At 37.8% G+C, this 21,110-nt stretch overlaps 2 protein-coding genes across 9 annotated transcripts in view; both read right to left on the minus strand.

Moving 5' to 3' along the window:
* Positions 1–10,558, minus strand: part of GOLGA1 (golgin A1) — a 52,900-nt gene extending 42,342 nt beyond the window's left edge. Inside the window, exons 1-6 of one of the 4 annotated variants that reach the window (XM_079925562.1) lie at positions 9,888–10,558; positions 9,035–9,084; positions 7,896–8,193; positions 3,110–3,200; positions 1,044–1,118; positions 10–107 (exon numbers count right to left, since the gene is read on the minus strand). In XM_079925562.1, coding sequence (XP_079781688.1) covers positions 10–107; positions 1,044–1,118; positions 3,110–3,200; positions 7,896–8,030 — 399 coding nt within the window. In that variant the 5' untranslated portion in view covers positions 8,031–8,193; positions 9,035–9,084; positions 9,888–10,558. Of the gene's footprint in view, positions 1–9; positions 108–1,043; positions 1,119–3,109; positions 3,201–7,895 lie in introns of those variants that run through there. The other 3 variants (XM_079925564.1, XM_079925563.1, XM_079925565.1) reach the window with 3 other exon arrangements.
* A 2,321-nt stretch (positions 10,559–12,879) lies between these two features.
* Positions 12,880–21,110, minus strand: part of SCAI (suppressor of cancer cell invasion) — a 144,924-nt gene continuing 136,693 nt past the window's right edge. For all 5 annotated transcript variants that reach the window (XM_079927844.1, XM_079927845.1, XM_079927848.1 and 2 more), the window contains one exon: positions 12,880–20,681. In XM_079927844.1, the coding sequence (XP_079783970.1) occupies positions 20,535–20,681 (147 nt within the window). In that variant the 3' untranslated portion in view covers positions 12,880–20,534. The remainder of the gene's footprint in view (positions 20,682–21,110) is intronic.

Genomic DNA, 21,110 nt, shown 5'->3' on the forward strand with positions numbered 1-21,110 from the left:
ATAAAATACCTGGTCCTTTCTGGCTAATGCCAAAGCCAGTCCTTCTGCCATTTTGGCTCTGTTGGCTTGGAATGTCTCATTCTGCTCTTGAAATTTCCGCATGGAAGCTGTTAACAAAGAGGCTCTATTTGAGATATGGAGATATTTCAGAAACAGCATGTCAAATAGCCCATGTGATTACTTTACAACTGTCCCCTAACAAAAAAGGCCAAGGTCACAGAGTGGATTATGAGACTGGGAAAAACCTGACCCATCTTGACTTTCCCAGAATCTTTTGCCCTTAGTAATAGACCACAGTTTTGTTTTAGCTTGTTTCCAATTGTTCTTGGTTTTTTGTTATAGTCAAGTATATACATTTAGGAAGATGCCAAAGGGTAACTTTCTAAATGATACAGTGATAGAACACTGAGTTAGGCAGGTTGCCAGAAAACACCAATGCTATTGCTAAGTGATGGCTACTACTACTTTATCAGAATTAAAACAAAAAGTCAAAACAAAGCAAAACACTTCTTCCACTTTATTTTCCTCAAAAAATTTTTTTTAGTATATATTATATCAACAAAAAATAACTTTCTACTTCTGTTAGCATCTTTCTTGGATTGAATCCAAAGGAGAACATATGATTTAGGGTAAACTAAACAAAATGTATGTTCTATTGTTAGAGGAGTGATGACAGATAAAGATTTTCCCCAGTTCTTGAACAAAGCAGCAATGAAGCTATGGCTAGAACCAAAGTTTCTTAATGTAGGCCCAAGGACCAGGCACTTGATTTTACTAAAAACTAAGGGCAGCCAATAAACCAGCCAATTGGATGAGATACATAATAACCTTCTCCTAAGAAGCATGCCCATAAAGCAACATAAGGATGAACTGTATGCTTATAACTATCAGATAAATGTTATATCAACTTGATTAAGAAGTACACTACTTATAAAATAAAGATCTGGGCTATGATGAAGGACAAACTTAACCATACGCTATTGTTTCATTTCAAAAAACTAAACCCTGGAAAGATTGAAAAAAGCAGGAAAAAAAATACGTACAATCCTGGTGTTTTTCTAATGCAATTTCAAGCTTCTCTTTTATCTTCTGCAAGTTTCGGACCTGTTCAGCATAGTCTTGGGTGAGGAGGGTGACGCACATACCAGGAATGGACAAACATCAGGAAAGGAAGTTAATTAAACAAAAAAAAATGAATGAAAATGATGATGATTTTCTCAACCTGAAAACCATTCCTGTTAAGGAAAGCTGGGCAGACAGCCTCCCATTAACAATGAACAACACAGGCAAACAGGTATAGTACAAACTACCCACAGTGTAAATGGTGAATACAAACAGGCAGATTTGTTTAGCCTTGAGAGAGAACAAGAACTGGGCCTGGTCTGGTCATCAGAAATGCCCCGCCATGAAAACCATTATCTCATTACTTAATTTCAAATCTCAGTTTCACCTTCCTTTCCAGTCTTAGCAGTAGGATAGATCAAAGGGAATTCACTGAACAGCTCACTTAAGAGTCCATACAACTGAGTGACAGTGGTTAGGGCAATAGCAAACATCTTACCACAGTATTGCCTTTGCAATAAAAGTACTTAATTCTCTAGAAAAGTCAGCTTCCTTTCTACACAGAACTGAGCTGCCTATGACATATTAAAGGTGAAAGTCAGAATTAATTACCTTGGTAGCCAAAGAAGATAGTATGGTATAGTGGAAAAGTAGACAGGCTTTAGTTCAAATCCCAACTCTGTCAGTCCTTAGCTGAGAGACCTTAAGCAAATTATTGATCCTAAGTATTAGTTTCTTCATTTATGAAATGATGATATTAATTTATCTACCTCAAAGGATGTATTAGATAATAAACTAAATGTTCTATATGCCTTAATTATAAAACAAACTAAGTGCTTTAAGCACGTTGCACACAATGCTCAATAAAGGGTAGCTGATACTATGGTTGTTATTATTATTCACACTGAGCCTGTAGGTAAATGCCCAGGACATAAGTGGGCTTAATAAATGTCAGTCCTCTTCCCGGTCCCTCCTCTAACATCAATCAAGCCCAAACTATTTAGGGAAGATCCATATTACCTTAGAGCTTTCTCCCCAACACTGAACAAATATAAAGTTACTTCACCTCTGTTACTGGTATTACTTACAGGTAGGGGTAACAGGATAATAACAATTGAGTTTAAAGCAGACTGTAGTGGTTTGGATCCCAGCTCTACCACCTACTACCTCTGTGACCTTAATGTCACTAAGCATTGTTAGGCTAGAGTGAGAACAAAATGAGATAATGGACTAGCTAGGAGCTGTGAGTTATACTATATACCTTTGATAACTACACAAACACAGATATTTCACATACAACTTGGTGAATTTTGTAGTCTGTTGCTTTCATTACAGTAAAATGGGCATAAGGCCAAAGGACAAAAACAAACACAGAAGTCATTGACCACTTCACAGGCTGAAGCTTTCAAAATGTATCTACTGGCAGAAACCAAAATAAGAACTCACAACTCTATCACAAATATGCCCTCTGCTCAGGCAAAGAATGTAATAGGAGTGGTGTACATCGTAAACTGCACATAAAAGACATAATGAGAGTTATAGCTTCTATACAGGTGCTGAAGTTAGAAATACCACTGAAAAGTAGCCCAAAGACCCAGAAAGACATTACACAGGTGATATGTATCTGTAGCAAGTGGCAACGTAGCACCAAACCCTGTCTGGTGCTGAAGAATCCAACATCTGTTGGCCATTCCCTAAAAATGCTATCTCCTAACCCTCTCCATCTGAAAGCAAGCTAGGCTAATGGATGAAAGATAGTTAAATCTACATATACTTTTAATACCTTTTATATCCACGGCTAGAAATCTCAGGAGCAGAAAAACGTCAGTTTTTTTTTTTTAACTTTAAAACTCAGTTTTGAATTTACACTATTCAGTACACTAACAAAAGAAGGGATTAAAGGGGGTACAAGTTGCTCCTTTTTGACTGAGAATATCAAAATATGTCAAAATAACTGTAAGGTTATGCTGTTTGGCTTTCTTATAGGCAAAGAGGGTCAGGCAAGGCAAGTTTCCTTTGTTTGCTTCTTATGAGTTCTTAGACATACCAGAAAGCCTGGCCTCTAATTTCCGTATCTGTTCATTCCTTCTCAAAAGCTGGGATGAAAGATCTTCTCTGGAGCTGCTTCCATCAGACGCCTGTTGAGACAGATATAAGAGGTTGTATTCATACCTGGATTTTTAGCAGCGTGAGACCACAATATTCAATCAGAAAGCAACAACTCTTATTTTAGGTTTGGTTACACTTTAAGTGATAACTGAAAAGTTTCTCTAACTATAAAGTAGAAGCAACACTACCTCCATGTATAATGTGAAGAGATACAAGATGCAAAACAGATAAATTGTGTGTGTGTGTGTGTGTGTGTGTGTATGCGCGCACACACACTACTGGCATACACAGTGGTAAACAAATCCATTATGATCATATTACACCAAGTACATAATACAAAAAAATATATTTTCAGATAAAAAAGTAAAGCACTTTATTTTTCCAAAGGTAAAATCCTGAGGTAAAGGGAAGAAGGTTCTTTAGCAAGGGACCAAAGAAAGGCTGGTTGGTCTGTGATGAAGAACCTATCACTGACATTGATAAAGTTTCAGTATCTTCATCTGTAAAACAAAGGGGTATCAATCTATAGCTCTAAAATGCATCAAAAACTTTAGCAGATAATATACATTCAGTAAATCACTGTATTAATGAGATGTCAAATTTTCCCAATAATTTAGCTTATCTTAAAACATGTGCACTGCTACTACTTTGGGCACTGCTTACTACTGCTAATAAATAAATCACTTTATCTTTCTACTTTTGATTATAAAATTTTAAAAATACAGAAGAGTAAGGAGGGTGGTTTAATGAACACTCTCTCTCTACTTTAACAACTGCTGATTTTTCCCATATTTGCTTCATCAATTTTTATTCTACTATAGTACTTCAAATAGCAGACATTGACATTTCATCCTAAATATTTTGATAAACATTTCTAAAATATAAGGACATTTTCCTTTATCGCCACAATACCATTATTATACCTAACAAAATCAAAAAATAATAGTATCTAATATCCAGTCTTCAGTCTTCCCCATTTACTGCCAAAATGTATTTACAGGTGGTTGAACAACTCATTTTAAATATTCATTTACCCACTGAGCCACTTACTTGTCCATTATGGAGGGTATAGTTAAAAGGGAGTCTCAGGAGGCGGAAGGCCCAGGTTAAAGTCCCATCTTCACCACTAACAAACTACAAGAACTTGGACCAATTACTTAACTTCTCTGTGCACTGGTTTCCTCACATGTAAAATGTAACAAACATAATCTACGTCACAAAGCTGTGATGAGGATTAAATAAATGAATATTTGTCAGGTCTTGAAAACACAGCCTGGCACGTAATTAACTTTAATACGTATCATCTATTAGTAGTACAAGTTATGATTATTACTGTCAGTGAGACATCTATTCTTAGCACTGTGCTAAGCACTGGAAACAGTGGTGAAACGGAGTCCCGACCTAAAACAGCAGCAGCTGCAGCAACTACGAATTACGAAGTGCTTATTAAGAGCCAGGCACTATACTAAGTGTTTTATATACTATGCAGAAAAGAGTTAACATCCCAGGCCTGAGACTGCTATCCTTGGCAAGGCCTGCTTGTAAGGCGAGCCCTTGGCTGGCCTGTGGGAACTTAGATTTTACAAGGGTTCTCACCATTCCTGATAAGAATGGCTCACTGTACCTAAACTAATTGTGCCAAAAATATGGTTTATGCTGAACACCTGTTTTCGTTCTAGGAGTCTGGAATTTTGGTAAATGCTAGGCAGAGGGTGCCTATATGACTAGCCTCCAGTAAAATTCCTGGGCACTGAGTCTCTAATGAGCTTCCTTGATAGATAACATTTTATCCTGTGTTGTCACAATTCCTTGCTGAGGGAAATAAGTGTGCCCTATGCAACTCCATTGGGAGAGGACTCTTGGAAGCCTGTGCCTGCTTTCGTCCAGACTTTGTTCATGCACCTTTTCCCTTTGCTAATTTTTCCTTGTAGTAAATGTTTTCACTGTGGTAAATGATAGTAGTGAGTAAAACTATATGCTGGGTCCTGTGAGTTCTTCTAATGAATAATCGAACCTAGGGGTAGGAACCTTGCCTGCCCACCCTGCCCCAACACACATACTTTAATAAAGACAGGTATAGTTCCTATCTCCATTTTATAGATGTGGAAATTAAGGCACAGAAAAGTGACAAAAAATTTTCCCAAGGTCACACAATAATGATGAAAGAGGAATCAAATCCAGGTCTACCTCCATAACCTGGCCTGAGTTCCTAACTGTTACTCTACTGCCTCTCATGAAGCTCCCAGTTTAGTGGGAGAGCCAAACAAGCAAATCATCAACAACAATGCAGTGTAACAGGTGATATTACAGAGGATATAGGAGACAAGGGACCAAATTCAGCCAGTAGGGATAAAGAGTAGAGGGGGTGAGATGGGCAGGTCGGGTCAAGGGGGCTTCCTGGAAGTAACATGTGAGCCAAGTCTTGAAGGATGCACACAAGTATGTCAGAGGAATTCAGAAGTGAGAGGAGGACATAGGAGAAATTCCAGAGAGAGGAGACAGAATATGCAAGCATTTGTAGGTATGATGGAAAGTTGTCCATTCCATAAAGTACATTAAGTTCAATGTACAATGGCTGGAGCACAGGGTACAGGAAAGTAGAATGAGATAACGGTAGGATGGGTTAGCTGTGACAAGACCACAGAGGTTTACCATTATACTATAATAATGACTTTGCACTTCATCCTGCAGATGATGGGGAAGCCACTGAGGAGTTTCAAGCATTGGACAGACATGAACAGGTCCGCTCTGGGGAGTTACTGGAGCCAGGGGGCCCAGATAGGCTACCACATTTGTCCACGAAAGAAAGACAGCCTGAAATAAAATGGAAGTAAAATGTACTACTAGTAAATGGAGTACAAAGGGTAAGTCTGAGTCAGGAGATGGAAGCCAAAATACTTGCTGACTAACTGGACACCAAGAAGTGAAGAAGCGAAGAGTCTAAAATGTCTGCAAGGTTTCTTGCTGGTGACTTGGGGGATGAAGGTGCACATGTAGAAATGGAGTTAATGAATTCAGTTTTGTTCATGTTAGAATTTGAGATACCAGAGGAAAGCCACCTGTCTGGAGAAATATATGCAATGGGATATAAAGGTCTAGAGATAGGGAGTGAAGATCAGAATGTATACATAAATAAGTTCAAACAGATAACTTTAGAAGTCACACAGCAAAGTATTTCCTGAATTCAGGCCAATCTCCATATCTGGAATACATTCAAGATGAGAGACTTCATTTAGCAAGTCAGTGTGAAGGCAAAGCAAGTACTTCTGCCACAGAACTCAGCATTAAAACTATGTCCTTCAGCCTGGTGATCAAATGTGCATTTATATTTCCTGTTAAATACAGGAGCGAATGATAATTTAGATCTGGTCATCTATTGTTCCACCCCAATAACCTAATAGCTTCTGCCACGTAATCTGACCTGAACAGATAGTATAAGAAAGGAGGACTCATCTGACCATGGAAACAACTCAAGTATCTATCACTAGTAGAAGACAGAGACAAATTGTGGCCTTTTCAAATGCTGGAATTTTATACAGCAGTAAAAATAAATGAATCACCTATAGTGTACCATTTTCATAAAGTTTGAAAACAAGCAACATTAAACAACAGATTGTTTATGAATATATATGTATCTGGTAGGATATTTTAAAAAGCAAAGGACTGATATACACAAACTTTTGGACAGGTTACCTGAAGGGGCGGAAAGGGAAGGGAACCAAGAAGGAGCAAACAAGTGGCTTTGACAGCACCGATAATGTTCTAGTTCTCTGTATAGGTGACAGATTTAACAAGCATTCATTTTATTTTTATGCCTTATACTTTACACTTACATTACATACATTCTTTTACATATATCAAGCATTATAAATAACTTCTTTTAAGTTATCTAACTTTAAGAGGATCCTGTTATATGCCACCGACCCGATTTTAATCCTAAGGCATGACACTTACCTAACACAGCAGCATCCTCAAATCTTTCCAGCTACAAAGGTATTTTACAAATAAGGGATACAATGCAGCCATCAGTGCAATCTTTTCATCAATTTTCCCACTAAAATAGTGCTAATTCCCTGGCTAATTCCACACCAAACTCACAGACCTCGCTAAGCAACAATGACTTAGAGTGTATATATGTGCAGACACAACAAGCCAAAGTATTTCGAGAAACAAAATGTAAAAGAAGATGCACAAGGTATATAGATGAAAAAAGAGCACAAGAGGACAATGTAGAGAATATGCAAAGGGACCCACGAAAAATAAAAAAATAGAAAAGCACCTCAGAGCAAGAAGAATCAGACATAAACTACAAATAATCTTGCAATTTTAAAAGAAAATACTTATTGGAGGGACTTCCCTGGTGGTCCAGTAGCTAAAGACTCCATGCTCCCAATGCAGGGGGCCCAGGTTCGATCCCTGGTCAGAGAACTAGATCCCACATGCTGCAACTGAGAGTTCACATGCTGCAACTCAAGATCCTGCATGCTGCAACTCAAGATCCCGCATGCTGCAACTAAAGATCCTGCGTGCCGCAACAAAGATCCTGAGGGCCGCAACTAAGACCCAGAGCAGCCAAATACATAAATATCTAAAAATGTATATATATAAAAAAAGGCTATCACAAAATAATAATAATAAAAATTTATTGCAAAGATTCCCTGAAATATTATTTTAAAAATACAATGAGGCTGTACCAAACATTAAAAACTAGAGAAGATACTTACAAAATCATCTCCTGAGTCAGCTCCCATGGAGGCAACTGATTCCTTGCTCACTGATCGTGGGATCCTAGTAGCACCTCCTGGCCTCTGAGCGACAGCAGTCTCTTCTGCAATTTTCTTCTTTAGTTTTGCAAACATTTTGCTGTGTGGCTATCCTGCACCGATGGCCAGGTCTTGAACCCCCAACAGTTGTTAGGCCAGCAACCAGGAATTCCGAGACAGGTGCCTAAAAAGTTCCAGATATCCAAACTAACTGCATTCCCACTGAAATGTGGGCCAAAGGCTTGTGGCAATAGCGTATCTATAAATCAGATGAAAGAGCGCTCTAAGTTAAACACCAGAGAAATTTCACATCTGGGTTGTTTTGTTAAGCTTCAGGTTTCAAGATTAAGTTTCATAAGTTTACATGCACACTTACTAGAACACAATTACTAAACATCTGAAAAGCACTCAGGTGCTACAGATGCACGTACAGATAAGGAAATCCAGTCTCAAGGAGGTGAAGTAATCTGCCAAAGATTGTGTGGCTAAATGCAGCGTTGGCATTTGAACCCAGGACTCTGACTCACAAGTCCTTACTCTTTTTTTTTTTTTAATTACACCACATTGGCTGTGGCATGTAACACATCAAGTAAAATTTCCCACGGCAAACATTAACATAATGCTTCTGAATCCTTCCCCCAATAATATTAAGTTCAACTACAGTTTAGACAAAAGCATGTAACTCAATACAGGGAGAAGGTATAATGTTCTAATGTTCCAAGATGGTTTGGAATCAGCTGTTCACTAGAAAATGTTGACAACTTTTTTCCTAAAAAAACAGGCAAGCCAGCCAACGTATCAGATATCCTTAAATGTTTCCTGGAAATGCTGTGTGGTTCTCTTTTTTAAGAGTGACTAAAATTACCTCAAGTCAATTTCTTTTCTCACGATGTTTTACATGATATTCAATCATCTTTCCCTCCTAACGTGCATGAAACATTTACATTCTGGGTCCAAACTTAACTTTTGATATTTTGTGGAGGATAACTAAGCTCCACTCTAAGATGTACAAATGACTTCTTACCACTTCAGAGCATCCATTTAAGTCTGTACAATTCTTCAAAAGTTTTACCTTCAATGTCTGTAAACCACCTACTCACCTGGCTTATCTACTAGATTTAAAACAGCTTGGAGGTCAAAGCTTTCTGTCCTGCATGAAGACAAAAATAAAATGCATTGAATATTTCCTCTCAAGTGTAAGGCCAAAATGTTGCGGGGTCGGGCCGGGGGTGTGGAAGAGGAGGCAGGAAGGACTAAGGTGAGGGGGAGAGAAAATCTGTGCTACCACAATCCTCAGGGGTCTCCCCTCCTTCACCCTGGTCTTTGCATCTGTGATTTGCCCAAGAGCTTCACTTAAAGGCACAAAGAACAGAATCTCTCATTGTAGTAAGTGGCTAAACTCACTTCGCCTTGGGAGGAGCAGTGAGCAAAAGAACTTCAACGAGATTAAGGTTTCCCAGGGCCAGTATTTATTTCAGTTGATTCTGACAGTCACACTGTTTACCCGGCCAGACCCCAGAGCCTTGACTCGCACTAAGAAAGTCGCTGAGAAAAAGGATGGCTAAGTTGGGTAAAAGAGCTTTCTAATGCCCGGGGGCCAGCCACCTGCCGCGGCAGTTTGGATCCCACTCAGTCTCCTTCCAGACCCGCCCGTGCGTGGACTGTCAAAGAAGGGAAGGACCAATGTGTCTCCCATTTGACAGCAGGGAAACCGAGACCCAGAGAGGAAGAGTGACTGGTCCAAAGTCGCGCAGGGGGGGAAATTCCGGAACCCCAGGCTTCAGGTTCCCAGGCCGGGGAGCCCGCCTCTGCCCCCACCCTCGTCCTTTCTGCACCGCGGTACTGCCCACCGCCTTGGGTCTTGGGCAACCCAGTCGGGGCCTCTTTGGGCGCACTCCGAGACCACCGGGAGAAAGACGGGCCTGCTCGTGTCTCCGGTCCCCGCCCGCGCACCTGCCGCTCTCTGGGCAGCCGGCAAAGCCCCGCCTCCGGGGCCTCTCGTGAGCGCCGGCCCGCGTCACCAGCCCCCACAGCCGGCCTGCGGGCAGAGCGGCAACCCGGAACCGCACTTCCACCAGCGCGCCGGAAGTGGCTGCGCGCGGGGCCGTCCCACCGTGCGCATGCGCCTGAGCGCCGTCTCCTCGGCGGCCGGCGCGAGCTTCGGGGTGGCGGTTGGGCCGGAACCGCTGGAGGGCGCGGGGCTGGGCGCTCCCTGAAGCCGGCCCGCCACGTCAGCAGGCGGCCAAATCCTCGTAGGAGGGCTGGATGGCTGAAGCACTTCTTTCCTTTTTTTTTCTTTTTTTAAAGGGGGCGGTGCGGAGCAAGGGAAGTGGTAGGAGCCTGGTGCAAAGGGGAAAGAACTGATTGCTGCGGTGGTGCCAGCCTGCGGCGTGGAAACCTCAGGCCGTGGCTGCGCTGGCCCAACCCAGACTTTTCACTCCTCTCCCTGCATCCCAGTCTGCACCCTACACGGCCGCCTTGTACCTGCAAGCCCCTGCCGCCTTCCTCACGCTGGAACCTATGGCTCCACACGTTAGTACTGGGAACTCGCGCTTCGTAATGGGTGTTTTCAGTTTTGTGCCTGTGACCCACTTGTAGGACACGTAATGTGTCATTGAAAGAAGAGTTTCCGGAATCATACCCTTATTATATAGTGCAGTCTGATATATTGCATTTCATTAGAAACACACGCTAGCGGCAGCCCACCACATTCATTTCACTAGCCACTAATGGGCCTCCAACTTTTGACAGATGAAGAAAGTCCAGAGAGGTAAAACTGCCTTGTACAAAATTACAGTACAAACTGGTAGCCTACGTCGGGTCTCGACTCCTTAATGCCAACCAAGCCAGACATTCCACATTGAAGTTGCACATGTTCTTGCCCAGACCCAACACCAGCCTGAGGGCCAGCAGCTTCAACCCAATCCCCTGAAACAATCCCTCCCTCAGTGTGTCCCACCTGGAGGAGGGCAGGGAAAAAACCAAGACTAGGACGCAGCAGAAATTTACAAACTAAAACAACAGCATCAAATCCTCAACCTCAAGACTGTTTCAAGTAACCGAGGAATTATCTGAAAGAAGCAAACCCTATCAGTTTAGCCCTTATGTTGTCAACAATTCTGAGGAAGTAGCAAAAACTTTAAGCAAATAATGTTTATTTTTATATCGATGATACACTTAATATATACGTGAATTCAAGATACAAAATTCATTTACAAGAGTTCACACCTGATGAATGTAATCACATTCCTAGAGAGAACATTTATCAATGCAAAAATGTCTTCAATACACTGACAACAAAAATCAAATATTCTGTAATCTTGTTATTCAATAAACATCAAAACAATGTTTAACTCTCCATCCTTTACTATTTAAGACCCCTCAAGGTGGTAGGCACCATATAACAGAAGAAAACATTGGAAAAGACAAGGGCCTACTGAATCTGCTCTGCAGAATCACAGTGTTTACTCTGATATTCATTTACTTAAGTAGTGAAAGGCTTGCTATCCTTTATGACAAATCACGTACCATACAAGAGTCAAAAGTGATGATCAAGAAAATAAAATGTTTTGATAACTTCTCAATTTCTAAAGTCTATGACATATTAGCCATAACAGACAAAGCAGAAAAAGGCTGCTGAAAAGGAACACAATAGGAAAACATCCTTAAGAGTATGTATGGCTTAAGCAATTTAGAAACACAACAGGTAAGACTTTTACAATACCACAGTTGTTCAAGTCAAATGATATTGACAATATAATTTTCCCCCTTAGTCATTGGTGGTAAATAGCCCCTTCAAATTTAATTCTACTGAGAACACATAAAACTAGTGAATCCAAATGGTTTCTTGTCTCACAGAGCTGAGTTGATGGATTTTGTTCTAAAGTATTAACCCACAATACCCAAAATTTAATACAAATGAGCAACAAGACTACGTTTCAAGGATTACAGTGATTTGTGAATAGCTAGATAGGCAACCAAATAGCTTCATTATTTGCACGACAGATTAGCAGCACTTGGATAAGAACTGTTACGTGAAAATTATTGTGCTTCAACCTCTCAAAGAGAGCTAATAAATATACCTCTATAATCCTTATAGTGTTACAATTCTATAACATTTCAGTTACAGACAAGCACAATTTTTAAAAAGTATTTCACACCACTAGGAAATCAAGTAATTATATTCTCCAAATGTAATTTCTGCTATGATTGAAACAAGTGCATTTCTGCCTAATATCCATAATATAGACAATAGATTCACCATTATTTTCAGGGAAAAAAGACCAAATATAACTTATTTTAACTCCTATTTGATTATCTTAACCTTTAGTGATGACTTGAATAAAGAAAAAGGTATTCAACCTTACAATGGAAACTACTCAGAGAAAATAATAATGTGGCCTGAAATGACAAAATTCTTTAGAGCTAAGTAGGAAATGATTTAAAACTGCTTCATCACATTCAATGATTAGTGAAACCACTATTTTTACTGGTGCTACACAGTGAAGATAAACCTATTTGGATAAATTCCTTCATTTGTAAACTCTACTATGAAAATGGTAGGACATTGCATCTGCCTTTCCTATTACCTAAGACCTTTCTACTTTGACAGGAAGAAGCCTCCAAAATGTATCTCTTGATTGTTGAGTGGCAAGGTTTATTAAAAACAACAAATAAAAAACAGCTGGAGAACTAGTCACATGATCTATGTGATGAAAGGAATGTAACCAGATAACTATAAAAAGTCACAAACACAAAGTCCTAAAATATTTTACTGAACGACTGAGTTCTTTTTAATAAAAAAGAAACAAAAGTTTTTTTAAAAACTCATTCTGCAAGAAATAGTAAATAAAAATTCTCATTGCCCTAAAACATTTGAAGCAATTTTTCCTGCAGATTTTTAATACATTACAACACATACCTATAATCTTAAAAAAAAGTCAGTAACATGCAAAGAAGGGTAGGAATAGATTTTTTAATTTAAATAGTGTTTATTTCTATATGTTTGGAAATATTTACTCTTGGGATTATCATATATGATCATTTCACATTTTACAATGGTTTGATGTTTGAAAATATCAAACCATTTTACTGATTTGATGTTTGAAAAGACTTATGGGTCAAATTGTAATGTTTACAAATCTTAATTTTCAATCACAGATAAGTGGACATTCATGACAGTTTCAAAAGAGAAAAGAATATTAGTAATATAGGGCTTCCCTGGTGGCGCAGTGATTAACAATCTGCCTGCCAATGCAGGAGACACGGGTTCAACCCCTGGCCCAGGAAGATCCCACATGCCGCAGAGCAACTAAGCCCATGTGCCACAACTACTGAGCCTGTGCTCTAGAGCCTGTGAGCCACAATTACTGAGCCCACGTGCCACAACTACAGAAGCCCACGTGCCTAGAGGCCGTGCTTCGCAACAAGAGAAGCCACTGCAGTGAGAAGCCCGCGCACCGCAACAAAGAGTAGCCCCCGCTAACCCAACTCGAGAAAGCCTGCGTGCAGCGAAGACCCAACGCAGCCAAAAATAAAATAAATTAAAAAAAAAGAATATTAGTAATATAAAATTTTAAATAATGTTTACTGCATACCTAAAGGAAGGCTAGCTATAATTCCCCATCTCATTCTGAAGTGACATAAACACTCATTCTATTAATCTTCATTCCATAAGCCTATCAGAAAAGTAAAAAAACTCAACCCTAAAATTATCAATGTCTCAATAAACAATACTACACCTAAAAAGATGATTGTCTTGGGATGTAGACTGGAATTGTTCACCAAAATAGGAAAGTATTCCCAATTTATAGTCTGTTCTATGACCAAATTCAGGCTTTATGATTAAGTGAATCTGGAGTGCAGAATTAGTATACCTCAAACTGCTAAAAAACTCTGAAAGCACTGTTCAAATATGTTTTTTAAAAAATCATACTGTTTAGAATAGTTTGATAATTTAAAATATAACTTTAAAAAAACACAAATTAACAAAAATATTTTTAAATTAAGAAATGGTGCTTCAGTCAGTGATTAACAACGTTATATAGAAATGGAATTCTTCTTAAAAGTCAATATTACACCAAACTAAGTTAAAAATATCAATTTTAGCTTAAGAAAACATTTCATATCTACAGAATTCCAAAGGAAATATTTCTATGGCATCAACAAATTAGTTACACTTGATTTAATACATTTATCTTTACCCATTTAAGGGCATGTCCCCCTACATCATCCTGACATCCTTCCCTTCAATAGGTGATTGATTCCATTCACACATCAATTATCCTTCCTTAAACACAAGGCATGTTTAATAAATCTCTGTGTTCAAAAATTCAGTGAAGCTGGGACACAGTGTAATTATTATGTTTTGAAATTCTCGTTTGAGGAAGATGAACTGCCTTAATAAAATTGTTTTTTAAGGTAAAGTGGTCACAGTATCCAGGAAAGAACTGGAGGTACAGCATGAACAGGTATAAAGTATCCATGTCTAAGACTGCAGGAGAATAGGGGGACAGAGGACTTGGTTTTCTAAGCAATTCTTATTTAATTGCAACCTGACTGTTAGAGAGTCAGAGGTCATATTCACAATGTCAGTCTCATCTACTACACTTCTAAATGCTGCTGCTCTCCTCAAATCAATGTCCACATTAAGCATGAGTCAGTCCCATGAATTTTAAATAGCATAACATCTGCTCTGCTACTCTCCAGTTGCAATAAATGATTTGGTTACTAAAACAACTCTAACATCAGACACTATGAACGTTTTCACTGATTTTCTCAGAAAGAATACATCACCAAATTTTAATATGTATTTAAGAAAAAGGCTATTACAACTTTATTTAAAATTTAACATTGTAATTGAGAAGTGTCATGAATACTTGGCTGACATATTAAAAATACAATGAAGAGGCAAACGTAACATTTTGGAGGACAGTAGAAATGACTCCTGACTTTTCTCTTTAAGATAATTTAAAATTGGATCAGATAGATTTAATCTTCTGAAGAATAATGGGGTAAATAGTTGTTTGCAGTTATATTTTATCAAGCAAAAAAATAACCCCTACTTAATTTTTGTGGTGAATGTATTCAAGTGTATATTAAATATCTCCTACACTCTTCCGTGCAAATAAACATGCCCAGTGAAGACCCGAGTAACCGAATATTGATCTCTGTGATATTCCATAGGTTCACAAATTGGCACTGCACATATTTACTATCCTCTTATCCTCCCCTACCTGTCATTCTTGGTAGAGGTTTGAAGGCCCCACTTTTATAGCATGCCATGCACCTAATATTAAGAATCCTACTTCGTGTGTGAATGTATCAATTTGCAGAACACAGTGGTCTCATAGAGACAAAGAAATACAACTGGAGGCATTTTATTCACTGGAAGCATTTTCTCAGATAAGCATACTCATCTTTGATATGCAGTTCCAATTAGAAAAATCTCTCGTTAGAAATGCCAAGACAGGACTAAATTAATCACAGCTGCTGCAAATATAAAGGTTATCAACCTCTTGTTCCTCATTAAATTCGACCCTACCTAGGTAAAGCCCTCCTCTACCTAATGCTCCATTTTCTGCCTCACAGAGGTAAGATGAGACACACTGGTGAAAAAAAAATTGTTCCCAAATTAAACTGTGGTATCAGGCATTAAAATGGCAACTAGGAACATATTTCCCTACTTAAAGGACATTTTCCTACCTATTTTGAAATGTGATCAAAGTAATTTTTTCCACTGCCCCTTGATTCTCAATATAAATACATATGTTACTAAATAATAATACCCAACTACAGGCAAGAAAATAAAGTACTAATATAGCTTAAGAACCTGCTGGTGTCTCAGTTTCACATACTTAGGTTTTTCAGGTTCATATCACTAATTTATCATCAGTTTAAATGGAAACTGGCAGATGATTTTAAAGCTAAGAATATCCAGCTTTCTGTTAAGATCTTCATGTCCTAATTTCAACTCCAAATTAGTCCATTTTACCCAAACACAAGCCCCTCAAAATAGAGGCTCACGATTGAGATACAGCCACAACCTAATTACAGCAGCATGAACAATGCCACCATGATGTCCTCACAGAACTTAAATAAATTCAGCCCACAATGGGTATGGGTATATAATATACACATACTGTATCTCTGCATACCATATATTTACAAATATGTACATATATACAAAAAGTATACACAGAGATTCAGCATCATGAAAATATATACATGCCACTGCAAATAAAATAAGAATTTCAAATAAATAAGGACAACAAAAGAGCCCTCAATGTAAATATCCTTAATACTCTCCAAACAAACATACAGGAACATATACACCCAAAATATCACCAGGAGATTCATACCATTCATATTCATATCAAATCTTTTTACTCACTTAGGATGGGGAGGTGGTTCTGCATCACAGGCAGTAGCCAAGTTTGCAGACCTTAGTACCTTACTGTATTTCCTGTCCAGAATATTCTCTGTATATCAGACTGATTACAAGTCTCTGGATTTTTCAACAGAGTCCAAAACCCTTCTAAGAGACAGAAAGTTACTAACTCACACAGGTCAGAGATTAAACTTGTGAAGAAAAATGCTAATGAAAGCTCTCATAATTAATATATACATTGGATTTGTTGCTTTTCCCTTTACCTCAAAGAAATTCAGTTCAATCACCACCTAATCTGTCTCAGGGAATACTACTGCAAGAAGAAAACAAAGCATAGTAGCCACAAGTGAGAAAAAATAAAACCCAGATCCTTTACCAGGAAAATTTCAGTCACGACTAGATTGCACTTTGCTTTTATAATCTCAAAACATTTCAACTTGGTAAAAATATAAAGGGTACAATAAATTCTATGTGCTTTGAGAGGTTTTTGAGAGCACCACTTCCTAGGAAGAAAACACACACACACACATACACAAACGATATACCCTGGCTAAAATCAAAGATAAAATGTCTGACTTGTGGATTTTTTTATAAATAATAAATTAAAATTTGCTGGGCCTGATTGATTTACTGGTTTCAATATTTGATATATTAAAAAAATACCATAGCTTTTGTGCCAAAATATAAATCTCTAATTATTCCTTTCTTGTTCATTATAGAAAGCAACCTGAGCTACTGGAAAGACTGGGCTGAGATTAGGAGATTTGAGTTTTAGTTCTAGCTCCATCTTTATGAAAAAAAAACTGAGTTTTTTGGGGTCTCAGCTTTCTCTTCTGTAAATTAGGGAAGATAGTCGCTTTATCAACTGCAGAAATATACGGACAAAGAAAGAGAAAACAATTCCATTGTGCTTAATTTTGTTTTGTATATAACTGACTTCTTGCACTCTTACACTATTTTGTTTACAGTGGTTCTTAGGTGAGGTGAGACACTGTATCAGAATCTCCAGGGGGGAGTTTGTGCAATTTGAAAGCAAAGAAGTGCCCTTTCCCATTGTTTTGCTTTGTTCTTAGTTCCAAAATTTAAATTTCTATGAATTCTAAAAATGAATAAAGGGTTTAACATTTTAATATTCATAAAGGGGAGCAGTATATATTGAGAAAATAAGATTCTCTGCCATTGCCATCTTGAGCCCATTGAGTGATTGTCCTTTTTCATTTCCTCTTCCTCAATTAAAGTAAGGTCTTAAAATGTAGAAGCTGGGTAATGGATATAAAAGGTTCATTAAACTCTGTGTATGTTTTAAATTTTCATAACAAAAAGTTAAAAAACAACAACAACAAAGGAATACAAGTGTTTGCACAAATGTAAGGCCTACCCCGATCACTCACTGAAACATTATTTTCTGCCTAAAAACAAACGAAAAATTTCCCTTGCCACGCTCTAAATTTTCTTCATACTATTTAAAACTTTCTAACATAAATTTACTTATTTTTTATATTTATTGCCTGATTCCTCCTACTAGAATATAAGCTTCATGAAAACAAGGACTTTTAAGTCTACGTTGTCCGTTTCACCAATGCCTAGGACAAAATCTGGAGTATAGCGTTGCTCAATACACATTTTTTTAAAGGCATGAATGAAACAATAGTTTAGAATTTTCCAGCACAGTCTTCCTCTCAAGATTACTTTAGTTCACTTTAAATTTTTAACCACCAGTAAGGAATTACACTACTATTAACTTGAGGAGCAAGGTCATCATCTAAACACTAGCTGTGAGTTCCAAGACCCCTTGTTCTTAGACAAACATGTTACTAATAACAAAAGCTCCAATTTCTTCTGGAGATTCTCTCTCTGAACTAGTTTCTACAACAACTAAGTGGGACCCAGATATTTTCTTGAACAAAAACTAGGTAAAAAGGATATAGAAAAGAAAATGTTGTGTATACTAAAATAAGGGAAACCAATTTTCCAGGTGGCAGGGGTGGGAAAATCAATATCTTTTGGAACCAAGAGTTCAAATTATAGAACCACAGAATTGGACAGAACCTTGGGCCAATGCCTTCATTTTACAGATGAGAGTGCTAAAAAGCAGAGACATGAAGACACTTGTCAAAGGGCATAAAGCTAGTTACCAGGAAAGCCAGGATTAGAACTCAGGTCTCCTAATTCTCAAGCCAGTGTTCTTTATGTTAATCAAGTGAGGATAAAGCTCAGGATGATAAATATTATTTTAAGCATCAGAGAACAGGAGAATATGTGTTGCTAGTACTGGCACAGAACTTCCAGGGAACTGAAACAAGAGGTCAGATAACTAAGGACAGTCTATTGCTGTGGTTCAGGTGAACACTGTTAGGAAAGCTATGAAGTTTATTAAGGTACTGGGGGGGGGAAAAAAAAGGAAGGCAGTCTTTATCTGATAATAAAAACCCACTAGCAAAGGAAATCTCTCTCCAGGGTAACTTTTCCAAAGCCTTCTGAAATAATGTTTAAAAGAACAAACAAAAATGACTTTTAAAAAATTAATTAAAAACCCCACAAAGTCTCCCAAACCCAAGAACAATAACTTCAAGACTTCAGATGAAAAACCAACAAATTGGAACACATATATGAATAACTTAGACCAAAATAATTCTGTATGTTAGAAATAAAAACCAAGTTAAAAATATTACAGTAAAATTTCCCTAGGGACATAGGAAAGAGGCACCAAAAGCAAACACCTCATTTCCCCTGGGACTGCCAGAGGTAGAGTTGTGAGCCTGTACAGAAAATTAGGTAGAAGGGCTTTTGATTCAATGATTTCTGAACTTGAATGCTGGGGAGTCAAAAGAGGGGAAAGAAATCATAGCTAGTACCTGTAAAATTATGAAGGGGATGAAAGGGAAGAAAAAACACAAAAATCTTTATATAATACACTGAACCCTATATAAAATAATAAAAAACTTGTGCATGAAATATAAAATAGTAAATATAAGGAGTTTTTAAAAACCTAATTTCCAAATTGTCAATGCAAAAGCAACTTCCATTTTAATTATATAACAATTCAGTTACCCTCAACTAAAATTAGTAACAACTCTGAAGTTTCATAAATCTGAACTAGGCAAAAAGATTACAAACTCTCTACTGTATACCACAGACCTCAACCTAGACAGTCTTTAAACTTGATCTCATTAATTAATAAAAGTTTAAATGGAATTCCTATGGAAACACTGTATTATGAAAACGACAACCTGATTTTTTGACTGAAAGATTTAAAAGTTGTTCTTTTTCACTTCCAGCATTCAAAGAATACAAAGAAAACAAAATATGCAAACATATCTCATGATAACACAGGACTCACACATTCCAAATGATATGTATCATCTCAAGACCTCAATTAAAGATTCAGCTTTTCAGATGCAAATCAATCCTATACAGTTACTGAAACTTTGACAGCATTTAAACGAATTAAATGCTTTTAAGAACTATCTTGGGCTTCCCTGGTGGCGCAGTAGTTGAGAGTCCGCCTGCCGATGCAGGGAACACGGGTTCGTGCCCCGGTCCGGGAGGATCCCACATGCCGCGGAGCGGCTGGGCCCGTGGGCCATGGCCGCTGGGCCTGCGCCTCCGGAGCCTGTGCTCCGCAACGGGAGAGGCCACAGCAGTGAGAGGCCCTCATACTGCAAAAAGAAAAAGAAAAAGAAAAAAAAAAGACCTATCTTGATTAGGCTTCAAAGAATCACACATTTTTCTATCTACTAACTTGGAATGAAAAGAAATATTATGGAAGGGCTCTGTTCTTGATTCTTAGTAGTCCATGCTGGCTAGTTTCATATTTGTGAACAATTACATATTTTCCAAATCCACACATTTAAGGTCCAAGTATAAGAGTTGGGTTTTCCTCATTATACAAAAATAAATGATTTACTCTTCTCAGGGTGAGAATAGTGACTATATGAGTGTAGGATCAGATGTTAGAGGTAAGTATCCATACCTCAAAACCAAAAAATAAAAATTCCAAGATTGAGTTTTTAAAAGACCTGAAACATTGTATTTTAAAACAGTTACCCTAAAAGTTTGAACAATTTTTTTCAGCTTGTTTTTAAAATGGTGGTCCTAAATTGAAAAATAAAAACTAAATAACACCACTATGTGTCTGTCATCACATTAGAAAACTGCACCATTTAAAATCTGTGGCAAATGAAAACTTGTTTCAACAGAGGATTTTTGTTCTAATAGTCATCTATGGTATTCTCAAGGAACACGTTTCGCACATCCAGAATGGATGCTAATTCCAAAATGTGCTTCTGGAGGTGAGGGTTCTCCACTGTTTCATCCCTTGGCAGTTGTGGATATGATTCTGGATAATTTCGTGTTTCCTGGTAAACAAAGAAGAGAAAAGTCAATTTTATAGTTTAAGGAAAGAAAATTATACACATTTATATTACTGTTAATATGAACAGTATTAAGAAGTAACTTAATATGCATATTTCTCCTTCATATTGGTAATATATTTGTTGAACATACGAAATTGCTGACATTTGACCATTTTGACCCCAAAAATGATATGTTCATATGGTTCAACCCAATACATTCATTTAGTGAGTTATTTCATGAATATTTACTGGGGCCTATCATTTCTGGGAACTATGCTATATTGTGGAAACCATATAATTCCTATTTGCTGGGGGGAAAATCCTAAAATACACAGAATTTCAACAAGTATTTGTTAATGAATAAATAAATACATGTTTCAGTAGAAATTAAAATGAGAGAAAAGACATGGGAAACCCTGAAAAGGTCAAATT

The sequence above is a fragment of the Stenella coeruleoalba genome (assembly GCF_951394435.1).
Source record: "Stenella coeruleoalba genome assembly, chromosome: 7".
NCBI classification, from domain to species: domain Eukaryota; kingdom Metazoa; phylum Chordata; class Mammalia; order Artiodactyla; family Delphinidae; genus Stenella; species Stenella coeruleoalba.